The following is a 20,970-nucleotide window of genomic DNA, read 5'->3' on the forward strand; positions in this document are numbered from 1 at the left end:
TAAATCCTATTAGTCCATGATCCTACTTTGTATGAACTGGTGGGTGGGACTTGATGACCTCTGTGGTTCTTTCCAACTGTCAAATTCTGTGATTCTATGAAGAAGATGTGTCCTTCAGGAAGAGTCTATAAATGAGGTTTGTGGGTAATTTCTTCTAGTGAAGGCACCACTCCCAAAAGGAACTATGCTGGTTGTGTTGCTCTTAAAATCTGTGCACAGGTGGAGAATATTAGTCTGAAGTTTGTACACGGCTCTGTTGAAAATTTATATTCTTCTCAATGCTAAGTATTTGGCTAAGTGAGTTCTTAAGCTCCTTTAGAGCTTTTTGCATATTCGAATCCCCTACAGCTGGTTCCATGGCATGATATATACAAGGCATGGAAACTGAGCAATAACTTGTGCAATCCAAACATAGTTTCCCTTAATACTGATCACTAATGGTTGTAATCAAGATAACACCACTTCCTCATCCAGTTTTGGAAATACTTGAATAAAAAGGAAAACCACTCAGGAGTTTAATTTTCTTCCTTGACATCCAGCATTAGCTACAGGCATTTCCTTAGGTTAAAGGCATAGACAGACATCTATTTTACTTTTGGACTAGAACTTTGATTTCTACAAACATTTTTAATAGAAAAAAGCAAATGTAAATTGTTTCCCTCTACAATTACAAATAGGTTGGCTTTTATTACTAGATTTTTTTCCCTTGGTTAAAAAGATGTGGCACCATTATATCCAAGTCATATTGTTTACTCAGGAGCTGCTGGGGAAAAAAAGATGACGTTCGCACAAATACCAATTTCTCTTAAAATGAAAATCTGCCATCAATTCTGTTAACACAGACAGCATCTGGCTAAACACGTGGTCTTCGACCTGCAAAAGAACCTGGGCCGTGCCCACAAAAAATGAAAAGGGCATGCCTAGTTTCCAAATGAATTTGAGAGAATACACAGTTAATTATTTTTTCTCACAGTCAGCAGCTGAGTCTCACTGAAATCCTTGGTTGTAATTATTGCTGTAATTATTATTTTAATACAAATCAGCAACTTATCAAAACATTACCCTCAAGACGATACTCCTCTGCCACTAGGCTATGGAATCTGAATGGATGCCACCACATTTGCTTCTTCCTGAGTCGGTGCTGTTGATGAAAGGCCTGGAAATTATATTCACGACATCACCATATTGCCAGTTTAACAAATGCTGAAGGATTGCCTTCTATTCGAGATTATTATGAGTCCCAAAAGGAACTTCTTAGCCATATGACCCTGGGCAAGTCACTTAACCCCATCACCTAGCCCTTACCACTCTTCTGCCTTGAACCAATACTCAGTATTGATTTTAATACTGAAGGTAAGGATTTAAGAAAAAAGTTCCAAAAGACTCAGAGAAGACACAATAGGGCCTTTTTTCTCCAAGAAATGGTGGACTACAAGTGCAAAATGAGACATACATGGTCAGATGTGCCCAATGTATAGACTTCTTTCATGCTATCCAGTCACATATTTATAACATGAGAGGCCTCTACTATGGGAGTGTTATTGAGGGGTAACAGTCGTATCAAAAAGATAATTACTAAAACATTTTAATAACATAATACTGTGAGGAATAAAACACTGGTGTTGTGTCCTGTACTTTTTACTAGGGAGGGCTGATTGCAGGGGAGAAGTCATTGGGAAGTGATAGCTATGTAAAAAAATAGTTTAAGAGCATTAACCTCATTTTAAAAAATAAATAGATTATTACTAGATCACTACCGCAAATGGAGACAGAATGCCAACTCAGATAACATAGAACAAAATCTCATAGTCTTTCTGGGCTTTACTCTGCCCATCTTTAAAATGGGACACCAAGACTGACTTTCCTTGAAGAGTTTTTATGACAGGCATACAATTTTCTCAATGCTTTCTTCTTAGTAACATTTATATAACATCCTTCAGGATATTTTTTACATTCACTTAAGTAAGCTGATAGTGTCTGAACTCAATTTCTTCTGGCTAAATAGTGGTTCTCATCTCTCCATCTCCATCTCTTTTCACCCAAATGAAATGAAGAACAATGAAAAGACAAAGCAGCAAACTAGTAAGTTGTTCTTGCTTGGGATAATGATGCCTGTAGTTTGATTTGCAAACGATCCCATTCATACCTTTCTAGCACCATAATTAGCAGCACCTATTGGATCTTCCCCTGTCCTAATCTCTATATTAATGCCTTGCCTTTAAAACAGGAAAGGGAGAAAAGAATCCAACAATTTGGAAACTATTTCTCAAACGAGTTGGAAGAAGCGACAGGTAATGAAGGCATTTTCTACTGTAAATGTAACCATCTGCAAAGCTTGATGATAAGTAAATGGGGTTCTCTGTGTGTCTCTTTCACAACAGCTGGCCTTCCCAAGCTTAAAGGGGGAAATGAATAGGCTTTTATTTCACTACAAACATCTGCAAAGAGCAATCATATATTAAAAAATAAATAAACAGAAAACAATCAATGGCCTGAAAAAGATTTCCCATTACATCTCCAATTAATAAAACTCTACTTCATGGGGAAAGTGGAAAAAAGGAGGGTGGAGAACTTTTCTGCAATCCCCTCAGAAAAGATGCTTAATGAGCTAACAGTTATATTGGGCCATCCATCTAATCTAGTTTTAATACTGTTCTTAAATAATGTATATATTAGCTCCCTGTTACTGAAAACATTTGTTTATTTTATTAACATGGGGCCTCGTTGAGTACTAAGACTTGGTGAAATTATTATGTAGTTCTAGACCTCAAAATTTATTGCTTTTCCTGTTGCTCATTAGAAAATGATAAGTGGTATCCACCATCCCTTTGGAATTATTATTAAAGTTGCCTACAGTCATTCTATTATACCAATACAGCTTAGGAGAACTGTGGTGAAGGGTCAAGTGAATGGATTCATAATGAGCCCACTGGGAGGAGGAGAGTCATCATTGCATATTTAAGTTTTTATCAATTGGTGACCTCTTTGTAAATGGTCAACTGGATATAAATTTCACTGGGCCTTATCTGGGGTACAGAAGAGCAAATGGAAGGTAAGTCCTCAATAGAACATTAGCTTCCTGAGGACAAGAAGGGTTTTGTTCTTGTGTTCATCTCCTCAGCAGCTCGGACAGATACTTGGTGCACAGAAGAGACTTAACAAATGTTTGTTGGATTAAACCAAAATGAAATGGACAAGCCATAGCGAGACAACAACGCCCCCCCCCCCCAAATGTGAGGGTGAAACACCAGAAATGTGACGGGCCTGGATCAGTTCTGAAAGGGCAACAGTGTTAAGTGTTTTTCCTCTGGCAGATGAGTTATTTCATTTGAAAAGTTTCTTTCTCTAACCGCTTGTTACTGTAACGATGGCAGTGATAGCTAGCAGCTGAAAAAGATTGGAAAGGCATCTACTCTATTCCCATGCCTCGAAGAGGACTGAATTTCAATCAACTCATAAATTTGCCCCAACTTTAACTTATTTTTTTACACTGTCTCCAGCATAGCCTTCTCAAACTCTGCACTTCTAAATTCCTTACCCATTTTTTTTTAACCCTTACCTTCCATCTTAGAATCAATACTGTGTATTGGTTCCAAAGCAGAAGAGCAGTAAGGGCTAGACAATGGGGGGTTAAGTGACTTACCCAGGGTCACACAGTTTGAACCTAGGATCTTCCATCTCTAGGTCTGGCTCTCAATCCATTCATTGAGCCACCCAGCTGCCCCCTAAACCCATTGCTCTTTAACTCACTCCTTAGTGGAAAACAGCACCAGCGCTTGTTCAGTTACCATCAGATTAGCCCATTGGTTCTTATCATTTTGGGGTATCACAGATCCCCTTGGCAGCCAACTCATCAGAATGGTTTGTTTCCTACATTCACAATTTAAGAAAATGCTAAATTTTTGCTAGATATTAATGAAAATATAGATTAAGTTTTTCCCCATCCAAATTCATTTCTGGAGCTCCAAAATCTCTCAATGAATACGTTGGGGTAGTTGGGGAGTGTCTTCTCTGGAACCAAAGTTAAGAATCCCTGGACCCTCAGGGAAGTCTCTTTGAGGAGCCCCAGTTTCTTTGGGAAAACCTGAAGCTACTAGCTTCAGCCAGGATTACTTGCAGTTATCTAATAATTTGGGGGTTACACTTCCATTTTCCACGGATAACATTCAGGAAAACATTTGATAGACCTAAAGGAGTGAAGAGAGTTCAGCTGCTGACCTAACCACACCATCGCTCTCTTCTACCAGAGATGCTACCTTACTTTTGTGCTATGCTTTAGGATTTTCGTATGAAGTCCCCATACAGCTCAGTGTCCCTTTTGATCTTTATAATCCACTGAGGTAGACAAGGTAGATATTCTCATACCAATTTGACTGATGAGGAGACTGAGAATCAAAGAAGATAAAGTCACACAGTAACAAAGGCAGGATTAGAACCCAGGAAAAAGCTTTTGTTTGAGTCTCAAGCATTTTACAGAATACCACTCTGCTCCGATGCAAACCTACTTCACAAAATTCCCAACACTGTCATCCATGTTATCTGTAAGGGAGAAAAAAGTGGTTTTATATTTATACATATGTAAAACTGTGGATAATCCAAAGATTACTTAGGCTAAATAATGAAATTCCTTTTTTGAAATCAACTCACCTTCTAAAGAATATTTAAACTGGTTTCAATATTCTAGGGGACAGCTGGGTGGCTCAGTGGATTGAGAGCCAGGCCTAGAGATGGGAGGTATTAGGTGCAAATCTGGCCTCAGACACTTCCCAGCTGTGTGACCCTGGGCAAGTCACTTAACCCCCATTGCCCAGCCCTTATTGCTCTTCTGCCTAAGAACCAGTATGTAGTATTGATCTTAAGGTGGAAGGTAAGGGTTATTAAAAAAACAAACAAACAAAAACATTTTTAGGTGGTACAGTGGACAGAGTGCCAGGCCTAGAGTCAGAAAGACGTCTGTGTGACCCTGGCCAAGTCACTTTACTCTGTTTATCTCAGTTTCTCATCTGTCAAATGAATCGGAGAAGGAAATGGCAAACCACACCAGTATCTTTGCTAAGAAAACCCCTAATGGGGAACACAAAGAGCCAGGCCCAACTGAACAACAAAACCACAACTATTTGCTAGGCACTAGAAGGGAGGGAGATACTGAAAAATGAGAAAAAAAATGCCTTGGAAGAAAGAGTCCTTCCAGAGGCAACCCACCCTCAACCATGGCATACAACTTGGAGGAAAACACTTTTTACTACATTTCCCTCTCTGATACCACTGCATCATATTCTGCAAAGGTCCATGGGAAACAGGGAGAGGAAGGTTCCTTATGAACTAAACCATGTGATTAATACCTCTGGATTTATTTATGGGAGCCTAAGAGAAAAGAGAGTGAATAACTTGGTTGAATGTCCTTAGCCATCCATCATATACCACTTACAAAGGCTTTCCCTCTTCCAAAAAAGCTCCAATCATCTTCCATCATTTAAGCCTTTCAGCTCCGGCCCATGTTCCATAGGAAAACACACCACCTCCTCCATGATGAGGAAGGATGGAAGTAATTTCATAGGCACACTCAACTCTGTGGCTCTTGCCGGAAAACCTTGCCATTTGACTCACCTGACAATTAGATTGTATAGTGATGCTCCTGTTTCTATGCAAGGTCAACCTTCAGCAAAACTGTGAAGTTGTGTTTCCTTGCCCAGCACTGCTCTCATGATAGGACCCTCTACCTCCCCTGAGTCCTGAAACCTTGCTCCAGCTGCCCTGGCTATGTGCCAAAATAATCCTTCCCTTTTCCCTCTTGGTAGCTAAGTGGTACAGTGGATAGACGTGGACTCAGGAAGAAATGAGTTTGAATCCAGACTCTACCACATTCTAGCTGGGTGTCCCTTCCAGGTGAAGTCACTTATCTCCTCTGCCCCTTCTTATTTTTCTCATCTGTAAAATGGGGCTAATAATACTTCCTAGGATTGGGGTGAGATTCAAATGGGATATTTGTAAAGTAGTAGCAAACTTTATAGTGCTATATAAATGCCAGCTACTGTAAAATGTTTCTTCCTGTGAATAGCTTATAATTCAAATTAGTATTGCACATTAAAGGCTTACAAAGCGTTTTCCTTAGAACAATCCTGAGGTGGGTAGCTTAGGCATTGTTCCCACCACACCCATTTGACAAGTAAGAAAAACTGAGTCTCAGAGAAACAAGCAACTTGTCCAAGATCATGTAAGGAGTAAAAGTCAGAGCTGGAATTCAAACCCAGGTGTTCTAACTCCACATTCAGGCTCCCTCTACTTCACCATTCTCTTCTTAAGAGAGAGAGCACAAATCCCAGAGAGAAGCAAGTGACTTGCCCAAGGTCATGCAATGAGCAAAAAGCAGAGCTGGAATTTAAACACAGATCTCCTGACTAAAAAAATCAGGCTTTCTCTACTCCACTCTCCCCTTCCTAGAGGACACAGCACATATCCCAGAGAGAAGCAAGTGACTTGCCCAAGGTCATGCAATGAGCAAAAACAGAGCTGGAATTAAACACAGATCTCCTGACTAAAAAAAATCAGGCTTTCTCTACTCCACTCTCCCCTTCCTAGAGGACACAGCACAAATCCCAGAGAGAAGCAAGTGACTTGCCCAAGGTCATGCAATGAGCAAAAACAGAGCTGGAATTAAACACAGATCTCCTGACTAAAAAAAATCAGGCTTTCTCTACACCACCCTCCTCTTCTTAGAGGACACAGCACAAATCCCAGAGAGAAGCAAGTGACTTGCCCAAGGTCATGCATCAGAGATGGAATTCAAACCCAAGCCTCAGGACTGAAAATTCAGATTCTCTTTATTTCACCCCTCCTCTTCTCCAGGGAGAGACATATCACTCTGACAACCTAATTTACATTAAAGTTTTAATGACTGATCCTACAAGTATCCCTTCCACATTGCAATTTTCCTCATTGCACTTTCAATATGTTGTAGATTGTCAAGAAATTAAATGGGAATTTTTGGGGGGAGGGGTTCTGTGGAAGCCACAGATGACATGCAAGGGTCAGCACATAATCCATAAAATGCTTAGGAACACAGAAACGCATAAAAGACAAAAAGTGGATATTTTGACCTAGGAAGCCCCTATTAAAATTAAAATCCACATATGGAGGTAGTGAGATATGAACTCATTAGCACTAAAAACAAATTAGTACAGATTAGTTCATCAAACTCCCTCGAATAGAACATTCTTGAAAAAATAGGATACATATATGTCCATGCAAACATTTTATTTATACATAAACATATATGTATAAATATTTATATGAAATATATATATATATAAAAGCTGTCCCCAAAGAGCCTTAAGGGAGTGATAAACTCTAATAGCTTAATCAGCTTTAATAGCTTTAAACCACATTAAGATTTGGGGGATACCATGTGTGTTTATGTATGTGTCTGGGTATGTGTGTGCATGTGTGCATATATATAACATGAATGCGCAAATGTATGTGCCCTACATGGGACTGTGCACATACATACAACACACCTGCATGTCACATGTTGGTGTGTGCATAGTCACAACATATGTCTTTGTGCACTAGGACATCTGAGTGTTTGTATACATTATATTGCACATGAGCATGGCATATATGTATGTAACAGAGGTGTGTTGTATGAACCATGTGTGTCCATCCACAACACATATGTATTGTGTAATGGCCTCTAGGCTGTGTTGCATGTGCACATGTGTCATAGGATCATGCATGTGTATACATGCATTCAGTGTGTATGCATGTGTGTGTCAGTAGAAGAACACTGGACTTGTGGTCAGAAGAGGCAGGTTCAGATCTGGGCTTGGACATTTTCCTGGTTATGATCCCTGAGGACGTCACTTCCCCAAACCGCAAAATGAGAAGACACCTCTGGGTCCTCCCATCCTCCCTATGCTTGACCATAAACCCTTCTCTCCAGTGTACTGATAAAGGAGCACTGCCTTTGCCTGGAAAACTCCAGTGAGGAAACCCGCTGCTTCCGGAGATGGCTCTTTCCACTCTGCATAGCTCTCATCATCAGCAAGCTTCACCTCAAATCGCCAGACTAAACCTGCCCCTCCGAAGCCTCCACTCAGACCGAGCGCACCTTCCCGAGCCACACATGTCCATTCCTCCAGCCCTTCAGATCCCGGGAGGGCAGCTCCCATCCGCCTCCCAAGTCCTGTCTCCAGGCTAAGCATCCCCACGTCCCTCGAGTAATGCTCACGGGTCACGCTCTCATCCTGCCTCCTTCTTAGCAATCGATTCCCCCAATGTGACAGAAAACCAAAGACAGTCCTCCAGATGGGTAGACCTATGTGGTTGATCATCCTCTCTCATTCTAGACACACTACATTTCTCTAAGTACGGCTTCATGCCACATTCCCTTTGGTGGCTGCCTATCACACTGTCAACTCCTATTGAGCTTGTAGTCCAATAAACCCCCAGATCATTTTCAGAAGAACCACAGTCTAGGTATATCTGCAGCATTCTTGAATTCCGAGGTTGATGCGAATATCTTAGCAGATAGAACTTCCAGGTTGAGTCAGGAAGAAATGAGTTCAAATTCTGCCTTAAATACTTATACCATATATGTCTGAGTATGTGTGTGTCTATGGATATGTGATATCATCACACTAACTATGTGATCCTGGGCAAGTCACTTGACCCTGTTTGCCTCAGTTTCCTTATCTGTAAAATAAGGTGGAGAAAAATGGTAAACCACTCCATTATCTTTGCCAAGAAAAATCTTAAAAGGGGTCACAGAGTCAGACGTGACCAAAATGTCTTAACAACAAAAATAAAAATGTATACCTATTCTTTTAATATTTCTTCTGATTAGATTCAGACCAATTTTCTAAAGCTTGGTTGGATAATTTTGTTGCCTAGCCTCATCATTTCTAAGAGCCTCCCTTTCCTCTCTCGTACAGTTGTGGGTAGAAGCAGCTAAGAGGTGCAATAGATAAGAGTGTCAGGCTTGGAGACAGGAAAGACATCTTCCTGGGTTCAAATCTTACCTCAGACACTTGCTAGTTGTGTGACCCTAGGCAAGTCACTTAACCCTGTTTACCTTATTTGTCACAAGTGAGCTCAAGAAGGAAATAGTATCTCTGCCAAGACAAGGCTGACTTGACTGAAATCACTCAACAACAAAAAAAGTTGAGAGGGTCAGAATGACTCCTTTATGAGGTCTCTTCTAGCTCTAAGAGTCTATGGTTTTGTTGCTGGGAGAGGGGCTAAAAAGATTTAATGTCAGTTGTTGCCCAGGAAATGTGACTCTTGGAGCAATGGTAATACCCACTGAGGGGAAAATACAACATTCTTCCAGGCAGACTCCAAATAAAAGTCTTCTTAGTTCACTACTTGATCCTGCAGGTTGCAGGTTTGGCCCTCTAACAAGGAGCATTCCAAGGTATCCTGTTCAAGGGCCAATGGTACATACATCATGCAAAAAAAAAAAAATTAAATCAGCTGGGATCTGCTTTGATGTTCTCTTCCTAGAGACATCTACCCCTTTCTCCCCCCCAAAAAAGAAAAAAAAAGAGAAAGAAAGAAACCACTAACCACAGCTCTGTCAGGAGGCTGCTTGATTGCCATCCGTGGGCAAACGGAAATTTTCAGTTGTTGAAGGAAGCATCTCCACAAAAACAATCTGGGCTGCATGCTGAAAAGAAATACCTTGTTCTGACTCCTCTCCTGAATCGTAAGCACTAATGATACAGTTTGGACTCTTCTAAGAATGATCTCTAATGTCATTTAATTGAATGAGGAATAACAGTAGGAGACTAGCTTATAAGTAATGAAAATTCCAGATTCCACTGACCGGGGGACCTTCCACTCTCCCCCTCACTCTTTTTTTTTTTTAATTCCTTTTCTTCATCTGTAGAATAGCTTAATTCAAAATTGTTTCCTCCTGCCAAGTTGGCAGCTCACATTCAATTATGCCCAGGTATGCAAGCAGCATATTTCACCACCCGGAGAGATTTCATTTTTCAGGTGGCACAGTATCCTGCCCCAGCTGCTATACATTTTGACCAAACTCACCCATTTGCCTTCTTTGAACACTAGACAAGAATTCTGTGACTGAGGAGCTCTGTCTCTACAAGGAGTTTATAAACAGTTCCATCAATTTGACTCAGTGAGAATGATAAAATTATTGTCCCCAGGGAGAAGCGGATAGATTTTTTTTTAGGAATTGTCATTAAAAAAATCAAAGAAGACAACGAAAATATTGTTCAATATTGACAGGGTAATATTTGAGTTCTATTTCTAAAAGAACTAAGCTGACTCAGCCTCAGAAGTATGCACACTAAAAGTTAGTATTAAATGGTATGCCTTTTTTTGTGCCAAAATTGAGTTGGGGGGTGGGGGAGAGTAGAGACAGAGAAAAAGAAGGCCAGAGAAAGACAAAGGCAGGCAGAGAGGTAGACATAGAGCTCTTAGGGTATTAATGCCTCGAATGCAATGAAACATGGAAGAGAGTCATTTCTATGTGTGGAAAACTATAATATAATAGGAAATAAATATCGCCACAAACATTAGCGATTATCCAATGTTCCCTAAACTATGGCCTAGCAAATATTTCTGTCCATGCCCTATCTTCATCTTCTGCTTTTTTCCCCCTTAACCTCATCATACTCCAAGCCCCTCCTTCTCTTTTTCCTCTTTCTGATATATGAGATTCTGGGTTCCTGAGAGTGCATGGATAAGAAGGAAAAGAGAAAAATCAAAGAGCCTATCCGTAAGAGATCAATTGTAAAACTGCTTGAACATAAATGTTCGTTCTTTTGGTAAAGAATCTTTTTTCTATTTTGTTTTACAGACAAAAATTCAGACATTGAAGAAGTGTGGTTCAGTGAAAAGAACATTGGCTTTGGAGTTAGAGGTTGTACACTAAACAAGTTGTTCAGTTGACTCTTTGTATCCCCATTTGGGATTTTTTCTTTTTGCAAAGATACTAAAGTGGTTTGCCATTTTATTATCCATTTAGAGCCAGAGGACCTGGGTTCAAATTCCAGCTCTGAAACTTACTACCAAGATATTCAGCGTAGGCCTCATGTGTAAAATGGAGTTGGACTATATAGCTTTTAGGTTCCCTTTGTGAACTTTAAAATTACTCCACCCTACTTATGCCATACTTTAGGAGATTTGATTTAGCTACCTCCTGATTGTAACAATGGAAATACTTGGTCTAACAGAATCAGGAATGTCTGGGAACTTTACATTGCTCCACCCTACTTAGTCTAACAAGGTCAGGAATGTCTGCACCCATACTTAAGGATTAAGTATCTAGGAAGATGGCCTTTGATAGACATGTGCAGAAACAGCTGATAGATCCCTGGGCTGTCCTAAATTAAGCTAAGCTACCAATGATACAGAAAAGACGCAGGAAAGTGACATAAAACCGTCTATATAGGGTGCGTCACTTCCTCTCTTCGCGCTCTTTCCCCAGAGAGGTGGCTCTGGCTGGTGACTTCCTGTGAGCTGCCTGGGCACCAGTTCGATCCTGGAACTAGAGCCAGGAGGAGCTCCCTCAGACAGCTTCCTTGAGATGGTCACGTGGTGAGTGATAAGACTGACTCCCTTTTCCCTTGGCGCTCAGGGGAGGCTCCCTTGACCAGAGCCTTTAACTCCTGCCTGGCTCAGCCTGAGCCGGAGCAGTTTAAATTAACTCTTTCCTCTCTCTCTCTCTCTCTCTCTCTCTCTCTCTCTCTCTCTCTCTCTCTCTCTCTCTCTCTCTCCTCCTTAATTCCTTCTTTCTATATTAATTAAAATCACCATAATTTCTAGCTGACTTGGGTATTTTATTATTTGGGATATCCCGTGGCGACCAATAATTAAATATAGTGTAGGTCCCAACACTAAAATTATCCTTCCACCTTCTAGTTCTAAATCTCTGATGCCATGATATCATAGGATATCTAAGATACAGCAATTGCTCTATTCATCAGTTTCTCTATCTGTAGAGAATACTTGTCACCCAACTTTCTAGAGAAGAAAGGAGAATTAATGAGCTACCTAAGGACTATAAAACATGAGAGGGTTGAAAGCAAAGGGATTATCTAGAATTACAAATTTATGCATATATATATAAAATACTACTTTTACTAATTTAAAGTTTTACTTAATTTAATTAAACAGATGGCAGTATTCATGGAAGTATAAATATTGTACAAGATGCATCCTTCTGTATACAAAGTGTAAAGTATTACTTAAACAAAATACAACTCTTCCAGAGTGTGAGAAACCTAACCATCAACAAAATAGTCTCTATTCTCTGTATCCTCAAAACATTTGTGGAGAAAGAAAAACTCTGTGTTTTATCTTCAAGACTATTAGACCCAAAGATTTTTTGGATAGTGAGACCATTTTTTTTCTGGTTGCAGCCAGCATTTGAAAAGGTCCTCAACAATTTGAGAAATGTGAACTATGTGGAATTTCTGCAGGAAAAAAAAACAACCCAGCATTTAGAAGGGTCAGATGGTATGGAAAATCCATTCTTCTTCAGAGGGAAAAGGGATAAGTTAGGATCCTTAAATAACACCCATTTGCCAACAATTCATCTATAAGCAAAGGTGCTGTTTCCCTTCAGCATTAAATGAGAAGACTTCAAGGCTACCTGTCACAGAAAAGCAAGTCAGGTTAAGTCAACAAGTCTTTAATCAGTACCTACTATGTGCCAGGCACTGTGCTAAGCACTAAATACACAAGTGGATTTTGCAAGGATGAAAAATACTGTGGCACCCAAGTTTTCTTACAGTCATTTCTACACATCTGCATTGAAATCTCCCATGAATTCTTTTCTAGCAGAAAGTCACACAACAATTTATTTTATTTTTTAAAACCCTTATCTTCTGTCATAGATACAAAGTATTGATCCAAAAGCAGAAGAATAGTAAGAGCTAGATAATTGGGGTTGTGACTTGCAGTTAAGAAGTATCTGAGGCCATATTTGAACCCAAGACCTCATTTCCACGTCTGGCTCTGATCTATCCACTGATCTATCCACCTACTGCCTTCAGAAAACAAAACAAAACAAAAAAAGCTTTACAGAACACCAATCTGTTTTCTCAAGTTCCAGGATGATATTAAAATTCAGAGTTGATGAAACGCCTATTAGAGGAATCACACAAAAGAAGCAAAGGTACATAGAAAAAAACTTGCTTCATATTTTGATAACTTTATGTCAATACAATTGGTTCTCTTTGTAATGTTATGTGTTGTATTTTGTACATTTAAAAACATTCTTCTGAGAAGGGGGCCATGGGTTTCTTCAGACTGCCAAGACACAAGGAGTCCAGAATTTAAAAAAAAAAAAAAGGAGCAGGAGGAGGATTGGGAATGTAACTATATGATATCTTTTTTTTTTTTTCCCAAGAAAATCTTGCTCACCCATGAATTTTTGTAGCTAGAAGCTTGAGATAGAAGGGGATAGTCCCCGGGAGATGTAGGATTAAAAAGGACAGGTCACACAATTCTTTTTATTAAAAAATACACTTTGATAGGTTTCCCTGATACAAAGCAAACCATCCATCACCTAACATGTTCAGAAAAAAGGATGTATTTCCTTGGACCTCTCCTAAGCACAAAAAGACAATATAGTTTTGTGCTTTTCATATAGGAATCTCAGGGGGAGAAATGGGAAAAATGGCATAGGAAAGAGATGACATATTTAGAAAATGCTTCATAAACAATTCTTTAAAAGGAGACTATCATTTGCTACCTCTATCAAATGTTATTTGAGACACACGCCACAAAAAGATGACTGCCTATATTGAATAATAATAATAGTGAACATTTAGACAGTATGTAAAGTTTGCAAAGCACTTTCCATACTGTCTATTCTCTTCAAAACCTCTAGATAAAAAATGAAGAGATATTGGAGCTTGGAGACCAGGGTGATAAATTATTCTCTAAGCTACTTACTTGCATGATGAGTTCTCTATTTGCAAGCTCTGAGGGGGTCCAAATATTCTGACAACCTCCACTTCCCCACTGCTCTCCTGCCACCCAGCATGCAGGCCCACTGGGGCTTAAGGAAATATAGTACAATGGTCTGCACCTAGAAAAACTCACATTCCCTCTGATCTCTTCTTTTCCTCCCAATTATCCTGGACTTTTACTACACTGGACTTTGGGAAGAGCCTGCCCCCTTCTGGCCTCATTGGGTTCCTTGGGTGAAGGGCAAGTATAGGGTGGGGTACACACATCAGAGATGGGTCTTGGAGCCTTAGAGCACTGTGTCAGAATTGTAATTTCTGAAACCAGCAAATAAAATAACAGAAATTGGAGAACACAAATACACATGCATATACAGAACTACATGAAGCCTAAGGGGAAGCACAGTAGAAAAATAAGCTAAATAAATAAATAAATGCAACCCCAAAGACAACAAGGAGTGAAATGGAAAACAACCTCAAGAAAGAAAAAGATATTTGGACGTGGGAAAATCTAGAAACATGCCAAAAATATGCCATAAATACAGATACTCAACCTCAAATTCAGAAAAGCAAGGAGGAGCAACAGGCATCATTGCTTCTGATTACAAAAGAAGATACTCCATGCACTTTGCCAAGGTGAGAGGAAAAGGGAAAAACCATTCCCAGGACAAAGATTTCTCTACGTTCCTCCAAGGTGAGAGATTAAGATAATTAACTGAATAAGCATAGATGTATGGCAAAAGGTAGAACTCCACAAAGAGCCAGGCATCTTAATCACCTCTTTCAACTATTCCCTACTCTATTTCTCCCCTGGGCTACCCCTTACCCCCCATACTCCAAGATCTGATACTGAAAGGTAGAACCCAATTGCAAGCATTACTCTTCCCAATGTCAACCTCCTCCATCAATCAAAGTGGCTTGCTTCAAGTCTCAGCTAAAAGCCCACCTTCTACAAGAAATCTTTCCCACTCCTCCTTAACCTTAGTGCCTTTCCTCAAAGACCATCTCCAGTTTATTCCATCTTTATCTAGTTAGTACATAACCATCTGAATGTTGTCTCCATTTAGACAGTGAGCTCCTTGAGAACAGAGACTGACCCCTCCCCCTTTCTTCCCATCCTCAGGGCTTAGCAAAGCTTCTGGCACCTAGTAGGAGCTTAGTAAATGTCCATTGGCTGACCCTAACAGTCTAATTGCTTCCCTAGGACTTGAATGTTTAAGGAAATATAATTCCTTTCCTATCTGATCATAACACCCCAGGGCTGGATCCAGAAAAGTGAATTAAACCTCTTCCTAAAAACAGGAGAGGGCAAGCAGCTAAGATTTATTTATTGTTCTTTATCATCAGGAATCCCAGGTTATTCTCCCTAAAAATAAATGAACTTAGCACAGAGCCAAATGCCACACATTCTGTGTACGGGCTGCTCAGCACTGAGGCAGAGTAGGCTTTGGGCTAGCAAAGATCACTGCTCTTTTTAAAGGAAGTTTAGCAGATCTTGAAAACACACACATGTGTATACATATCCATATGTATATTCAAAGGTAGCAATTATGTCTCAAAATAGGGCTTCTAATAATAGAAGAATGCCACTCAGTTTTTGCGCTGCTCTCTTGTGTCCTATGCACTTCATTTCCCCAGAGAGAAAGTGAACTCTTATGGAGAATCGCATAAGGGAGACCAAGTCACACCAGCAGGCACTACGACACATAGAAATTCAAAGGTACTGGAACACACACAGGCACTCTGATACACACAAACTCCAGAGATCCAGTCGTCTGCCTGTGAAAGCTCTAGCTCAATCAAGAACAGGCAAGGTCCCTCAGGCAGGGCACGAAGAGACTGTGGAAACAACTGAGAAAGAGGAACAGAGTAAGGGGCACAGCAGGGCACAGACCTGGCCAATCAGGTTCAAGTCCCAGTTCGAGCCCAAGGCACTTCGTGGGTTTGCAAAAGAAACGGCTCCTAGTTCTGCTTCCACACCAGCCACAGAGGGCAATGGTAAGAAATACAGACCCAGACACATTCAGGGACTGGAAGTCCAAACACCCAAGGTGGAGACAGACAGACAGGACATATCTAGAGGCCAGAGGCCAAAGCACCAGGCAGAGACAGAAGAAGCAAGGCGACAGGGATTCACATCGGGCTTGGGGACCGAGACAAAGAAGCAAAGAAACAGTCAGAGAGACAGAGACACAGTGATAGGGATGGCATGCAAAGAGAAATTCAGAAATGGAGTGGCATACCGGGTCCTAAATATAAAGGCGCAGGGAGAGAAACACAAGGAACGAGAGAACCGGACAAGTGAAGGAAAAGAGGCAGAAACGTAACAAGGGAAAACGGACAAGGGTGGGAGGTTCCAGCACCACCAAACCCCTGGGAAAACCAGTTCTGTCCTGACACCAGCACTCAAGAAATGGATACAGCCTCTAGATCTGAAGATAAATCACCTCGTCTCCCTCTACCCCCCTCCCCCTTGCCACACTAAACCTCCCGAGGTCACACCGATCTCCAGTGGGAACAACTAGGTTCCTCTTTCGGTATCCTCGCTCCCCCCTACCAAAGTAAAAAACATACCCATACACATCCGCCACACCCCCAACCTGCGGACAGCAAAACCCAGAGACCTTCAACCCCGGCCTGTTTCTACTGTGACTAGGGACACGGGGATACCAATCCACTCCCAGTCCCCAATCCTTTCTCTAGTCCCACTCCAAAATTTCCCCCTACCCTACTCCTCACCTTCCTCAAATCACACGCATATATACACACAAACACACACTCATACACGCCGTCCCCTTCACTTCTGCTCTCCCTCCTGCGCAGCGTTGAGCTCCCCAGTTCCCAGGAAGGGAAGGAAGACAGGGGGACAGTGTCTGATGCTGCAGGCTCAGGAGAGCCGGGGTCGCAGCTCCTGGGGCTTGCTCGCTCCTTCCTCCCCACCTCGTTTCCCCCGGCACCGCGCGCAAGCAACCAGCCCTGGCCCAACGGGGTTCAGCAGAGCTAAAGGAGGTATCTTACCAGAGCCCGGCCCGGCAGCTGCGCGGCGCCTGCAGCAGGTCCCCCCCGGCGGGGCGGATGCTGCGCCCGGTGCTCGCCGTGGCCCCCGCCGCCGCCTCCTCCTCGCTCCCGCAGCAGCTTGTCCCCCCGCGGCTGGGGGCCCCTTTCTCCTTCTCCAGCTGCAGCCCAAGGCTCCAGGGGGAGGTCCCGGCGCTCCCGGCGCGGGGCTGGGGGCGGCTCTCCACCGGCACGCTGCTCACCGCCTCGGTGGTCCCCGGCCCCGGAGTCCAGGCTGCTGAAATTCCACACGATAAGGGTCTGCAGCAGAAGCACCGTAAGCGCCGCGATGAGCGCCGAGTGCGAACGCCGAGCCAGCCTCCGGGCGCACAGCGCAGCCACCATCTTCACCGTGGCGGCAGCGGCGGCGGCTGCTGGGGTTGGAGCTGGAGCTGCCGCCGCCGCCGCCGCTGCTGCTGCTGTTACTGTTACTGCTGTTGCTGTTGCTGCTGCCGCCGCCGCCGCCGCCGCGGTGGTTATTGGAACTGCTGCGGGCTCTCGCCCTCCTTTTCAGAGCACTGAGCTCCCCAACCCAGCGTCCTTCCTCCTCTCCCCCTCCTGCCCGACCTCCCCGAGGCTCCCTCCAGCCTATGCCGCCTGCAGCCGCCGCTGCCGCCGCCGCCTCCTCTTTCTGCTGCTGCCCCTGCTGCCACTGCTGCTGCTTCGGCTGCTGCTGCTGCTGCTGCTCCTCCTCCTCCTCCTCCTTCTTCTCCTCCTCCTCCTCCACAACCGCCGCGGCGCGGAGTTTTCAGACGGGCAGGGACCCAGACGTCACTAGGAGGAGGAGAAGGGAGGGGAGGGGTTGTGGGGAGCGGGAAGGCCTGGCCAAGGGAAGGGGGGGAGAAGGAGGTGTGTATGAGTGTGTGCGCGCGTGTGCATGTGCGTATGTCTGTGTGTGTGCAGACGCGTGTAAGCACGCGCGCCCACCCCAGGATCGGGGGCGGGGGGGGGGGGCGTATAAAGGAGTGTTGGGGTGTGGGGTGGAGTGAAGAACCTGGGTGGAGAGGGATGGGTCATGGGGCGGAGCGGAGGGAGGGGAGAAGGGGTAGAGAAGAAGAGAGGGGAAATAAAAATGAGGGAGCGGCAACACCCCCACCCACCCCAAGAAGGAGAAATAGAGGATATGAGAAAAAGGGAGAGGCTGTAGAGGAAAGGAAGTTAATAGGGGAATCCCTGACAGATGGAAAAGGGATGAAGGAAGGGAGGAGGAAGCTGGGATGCTGAGGATGGTCGGATAGTGACACAGAGAAAAGTGAAGGGTGAAGGTCAGGGAGGATGGGAACATAAACAACCCTGCTTAAAGTGGGAAGAAGGTAAGAAGTGTGGGGTTTGGCTATTGCTGGTTTACAAGGTTTTCAGTGTAAGTAAAGCAAAGTGCTTTTGGGCAGGGAAAATGAGAGAATGTTCATAGGAATCAATGAGTATCTAATATTGTCCCAAGTCAATGTCTCAAGATTCAGTGGAAGGAGAAAGGAAAAATTGAACACATTTTGTGACCTAACTTTAATAAAGAGCTCTATGATCGTAAGTAACTTATAGATCATAAAACATAAAGTGCTATTGTGTACCTTGAAACACAAAACTTGGCGTTAGATCTTGCCTCCTATACCCTAGAGGCAACAATTGACCAGCTGCAAAATAAAGACTTTTCCACATAAGTCAGCTCACCTGGACTGTCAAATACATTGTCTGTGACACTTACAACTCCAGGTGGACAGGGGAAAATTTAGCCCATCTGTCCTCTAGTCCGCTATTTGCCCAAAGATCTATACATTCAGAGGAGCATGGATCTAAAAGAGGAAAAGACTTACTTATCTGATTCTCACATCTTCCAGATGAGTAAACTGAGGCACTGGGAAATTAAATTACTTCCTAAGGTTACACAGGGAGCATAAGAAGCAGAATTTGAACCCAATGCTATCTGATACCAGAGTGGATGCTCTTTCCACTTTGAGGTCAGCAAAAAATGTTTTCTTACTCTACCTCTGTCATCCAATAACTGTAAGTCACTTCACATTTCTGGACCTCAATTTCTTAATGTGTAAAATAAGAGGGACAGATAGACTGGATGATCACTAAGTTCTTTTTAGGTCACTCTGGAAGGGACCATCTTCCCTCATGTTACAATAAGTGACTTACCCAAGGTCACACAGGTCCTCTGATTCTGGAGCTAATACTTTTCCACAACTGCTCCATTCTATCCTACTTCCCATATCACCTAGTCAACTGTTTGCCACACAGTGAGCACTGAATAAATCTTAAGGGAATGAATTTTAATTTGAAAGAATGTTCCTAAACAGAGCTTGAGTACTGGGTATGAAAAAGTATGTCAGTTTTAAATCTGGAATAAATTTGATCTCCTAATTCTTTTAGTAACCAAAGTAGACCCAGTAGCACCAGGGAATCACTAGTCTATTTTTTCATCTTCATCACAATTTTTAAAGAAAAATCAGTGACAGGGACTGATTTAATATTTGGGTATTCAGGGGAGAAGGAAGTAAGAACTAGAAGAATGATCTTTAGCTAAACTCTTTTTTCACTGATGCAGAGGTACCACATGGCAGCTACTATGGATTCTGAGGCACTTTTGGCCCAGACTCTTTAACAGACCTTTTCCTTAACAGTGTCATACATTCCATTTCAGGGCCCCAATTGAAAACTAGCGCTCTCTTTCAGTGCATTTTCCCCTAGGAATGTCCTCCCTTTGCAAATTGATATATAATCTTGCCAACCCTGGCACTCAACAAAAGGGACCACCGGGGTAATAGACACATTCTCGATAGCTAGTTTCATCTTTCTGGGCAGGATGTCACTGCCATCTCCTTGAGCAGAATATGAGACTCTTTGTCTCCACAGTCACAAATTAATCCATCTTTTGGAAGACTAGTCAGTCCTTGATTCTGCCTCCTCTCAGAAAGGACATTTAAGATGTAAGACTGAAAGGGCAGCTTGGTAGCTCAGTGGATAGAACACCAGACTTAGAAAGAGGAGATCTGGGGTTCAAATGTGGTCTCAGACACTTCCTAGCTGTGTGACCCTGGACAAGTCACTTAACCCCAATGACCTAGCCTTTAACTGTTCTTCTGCCTTAGCACCTATACTCAGTATAGATTCTAAGAAGATAAGGGTTAAAAAAAAAAAGTGAGACTGAAAGGGCCTAAGCCTCTGGTTCCTTAAAAAGAAGTGTTGTGTTTTTTAATTGTGTATCAAAAAATCTGTGGCAAGAAAGACTTAAAAGCAGGGCAAAAATAGGTTAAAGATAGCATAACCAGAATATTTAATTTAACTATTATATAGTTAGAGAGGCAGCATAGGGAATAGAGAGAGCATGGGTCCTTGAAGATAATGCAACCTGTGTTTGAGGCATATACTCTGATACATACTGGCTCTGTGACCAGAGGAAGTCATATAATCTCTAACTGCTTGAGCCAATTTTCTAAGAATCAGAGCTGCACACAAAGTGCTGAGTTGTTTTGGCATAGATAGCTTCCCACCTGGGAGTTCCCTGTACCAATGAATCACAGGTCCAGTCTCTATCTCTTTGATACAATTAAAAGTGAGAGGTGATGGGGGAAATCTCTGGTGGACTGGGGCACCTCCCCACAGTGCCAGGCATAAAATCTTTGGACCATATGAAATGACACATGCTCTGGCTCCTGGCTAAAGGATGTATCTGACCAATGGCTATTGGTCAGTCCCTGTGTTGAGGGCCAGATCATATGACCTTCCAAAACAGTCCTAATGTACTCCATCAAAGTACCACAGAATATACTCATAAGATAAATAGGCAAAAGGATAACCTCCAAAGATAAAGCCCCTTTCCTCCTTATAAAATAGCATCTGAATCATTTGTGGTAATGGTAAAGCACCAAAAGGATTGAATATGAAGGACTGGATAGTCAATCCAGTGAAGATTGAGATTTTTTTTTTATTTAGTTAGTATTTAGATGAATTTCTTCACTGAAAAAAATCATTC

At 42.4% G+C, this 20,970-nt stretch overlaps 1 protein-coding gene across 1 annotated transcript in view; it reads right to left on the reverse strand.

Annotated features, from left to right (window-relative positions):
• XYLT1 (xylosyltransferase 1) overlaps window positions 1–17,459 on the reverse strand; it is a 423,706-nt gene extending 406,247 nt beyond the window's left edge. Inside the window, exon 1 of the mRNA XM_001365940.3 lies at window positions 16,959–17,459. Coding sequence (XP_001365977.2) covers window positions 16,959–17,339 — 381 coding nt within the window. The 5' untranslated portion in view covers window positions 17,340–17,459. The remainder of the gene's footprint in view (window positions 1–16,958) is intronic.
• Window positions 17,460–20,970: the final 3,511 nt, after the last annotated feature.

This window comes from Monodelphis domestica, chromosome 7 (assembly GCF_027887165.1).
Source record: "Monodelphis domestica isolate mMonDom1 chromosome 7, mMonDom1.pri, whole genome shotgun sequence".
NCBI lineage: Eukaryota > Metazoa > Chordata > Mammalia > Didelphimorphia > Didelphidae > Monodelphis > Monodelphis domestica.